The sequence below is a fragment of the Plasmopara halstedii genome (genome assembly GCF_900000015.1).
Source record: "Plasmopara halstedii genome assembly, contig: Scaffold_323, whole genome shotgun sequence".
NCBI lineage: Eukaryota > Oomycota > Peronosporomycetes > Peronosporales > Peronosporaceae > Plasmopara > Plasmopara halstedii.
In genome coordinates, this window is record NW_020187244.1 from 752,410 (window position 1) to 754,479 (window position 2,070).

Consider the following 2,070-nt stretch of genomic DNA (forward strand, 5'->3'; position numbering starts at 1 on the left):
CCAAGCATCTATTTCTTGGCGTTGTTTAAAATCACAATATTGAAAACATTGGTGCTTGTCGAAAAACTCCTAACACGTTACTGTACGTGAGATTATGGGAGTTATTAGCGTCTGGCTGCGCTTGAGGTCGTGAGCTTGGTTTTGCTGGTCATGATTGCGAATACAGATTCGGGCGTGATAGTACGAATTTAACTGCCAATCTCGTTACGTGACCACGAGAAATATCAGGACAAACAGGCATCACCAATTAAGTGTGATCAAAACGCGGTGCTTCTAACGATATTTTTACACCACTCCGTCGGTAGGAACCACCACTAATCTTTTCTTGAACATACCCGCAAGCACATCATTCAGCCCAATTTTTCACCATGTTTATTGTCTGCATGTAAAAAAGCTTCAATCATCCTAGACGTCTCTGTGCGGACTCCACCACGCGTTGCGGCATCTCATTCCATCGCACGTGCTTGTACGCAGCTTCTCCGCGTTTATCTCTTTAATCAATTTTTCAAACGAGTTATCCTCGACCGCTTTGCCGCTCAAATGGCGCTCGCACTCGACAGTTGGTTTATTGTTAGCATACACAATTCGCTATTTGCCAGAAGCGCATCTGTTACAAAAAGTCAACGAAGGTGGCAAGGGTACCTTCACTCACTGAACCTTCTTTATGCTATGCACGAAACGAAAACGCATATGATATAGCAATCTTTCTTCAAACGTTATTCATCATGTAAGAAAAGCCGAGTCAACCTTATAACGACATATCCCATTTTCATTCACATCAAAAGATTAAAAAGGTTTGTGAGACCATTTTAATAGCTTTACCACTCTTGGCATTCATTTTGTCATCGATATAAATTTATGATGAGCTTACTCCCGCTTTCGATACTGCCAGCTGCTACTCGGTGAACTTTATGCCTTGTGACTCCTTGCATGCATGTCTTTAGGATGAGACACCAAGTTATTACCATTCAGTATCTCCGTTACTACAGCATTTAACTTCGAGTGAACTTTGATGGTTTCACAAAAAAAATAGGTTCGATGCTTCGCACGCTGGGTATGTTTCTATCTTAACTTAATTGTCTTTAAGTTTGGCGAATGATCTTTCATAAACCAACGCTAGGCTTTACAAATCTTGACATGCAACCCCCTGTGTCCATAAGAGCCAGTCTCAAAGACCGCGGCTTCAAGCCGCACCGAAACGCCCCCTATAAGGACAAATACCGCGGTCAAACCCATGTCCTGCACTTGCTTTTTGCCGGACCAGATAGCGTTTCTGCTGTCTGGCAGCAATGGATTCATCATGAAATGAAGCTCCACTACGATAGGCGTGTGCGGAACCCTTCCTATTTAGATAGTATCCATGGCTCTTGGTGTTCCAGCATTCCCACAATGATTTTGTATATCGTATCCAGGTCTAGAACTCACATAGTACCAAGTATTGTGACTGCATATAAAAGCTTGGAAAATAGACTTCGACACCTTAGCAAGCGCCGTGAGATGCATGATGTAATATCCGGGCAAGGAATGGTCAATACTCTCACATCTTCAACACAAGTAGTACGATGTCTTTGAACTTATTATAGCTTTTTATGCCTCACAAGGTATAAGTTCAGGACACAAAAACGCTGCCCATCAGACAAGAGATCACTCTATTTACACTGTGTTTGACTCAGATTCATCGCTCCTCGCGTGTACACACAGCCGTACCTGCTCGACCTCCTTTGCGGGTATAAGTTTGATTTCTGCGCTTCATGCAATGTTGACGATGGTGTACGTGGAATATCTTGGTGCGAGTCATACCCATTTGAAGATTCTTTATGAATGCGAAGTTGTTACTGCTTTTGGAAAAAGGCCGGCCGCCGATACAGCTATGAAGCTCACAGCTCTTTGAGCAATTAGATAGCTCACTGGCTTCTTGGCTGGAAGCTAATCTGGCGGCGCAAATACTTGCGGCATTTACTTCCCGCGCTGATAATGTCTCTTTTTCGGACCACATGATAGTACCTATTCTAGTGTAAGGATTGCGCCGACAAGTTTGTCGATGCAAGCGCGGCCAGCCGATGCTGGAGC

The 2,070-nt window shown here is 43.7% G+C and overlaps 1 protein-coding gene across 1 annotated transcript; it reads right to left on the minus strand.

The window, feature by feature from the left end:
* Positions 1 to 1,675: 1,675 nt before the first annotated feature.
* On the minus strand, positions 1,676 to 1,996 carry PHALS_08646 (uncharacterized protein; the record flags this gene model as incomplete). Its single annotated transcript, XM_024724034.1, has 1 exon — positions 1,676 to 1,996. One exon carries the CDS (start codon positions 1,994 to 1,996, stop codon positions 1,676 to 1,678), a length of 321 nt encoding a protein of 106 aa, XP_024574951.1.
* Between the last annotated feature and the right edge of the window lie 74 nt (positions 1,997 to 2,070).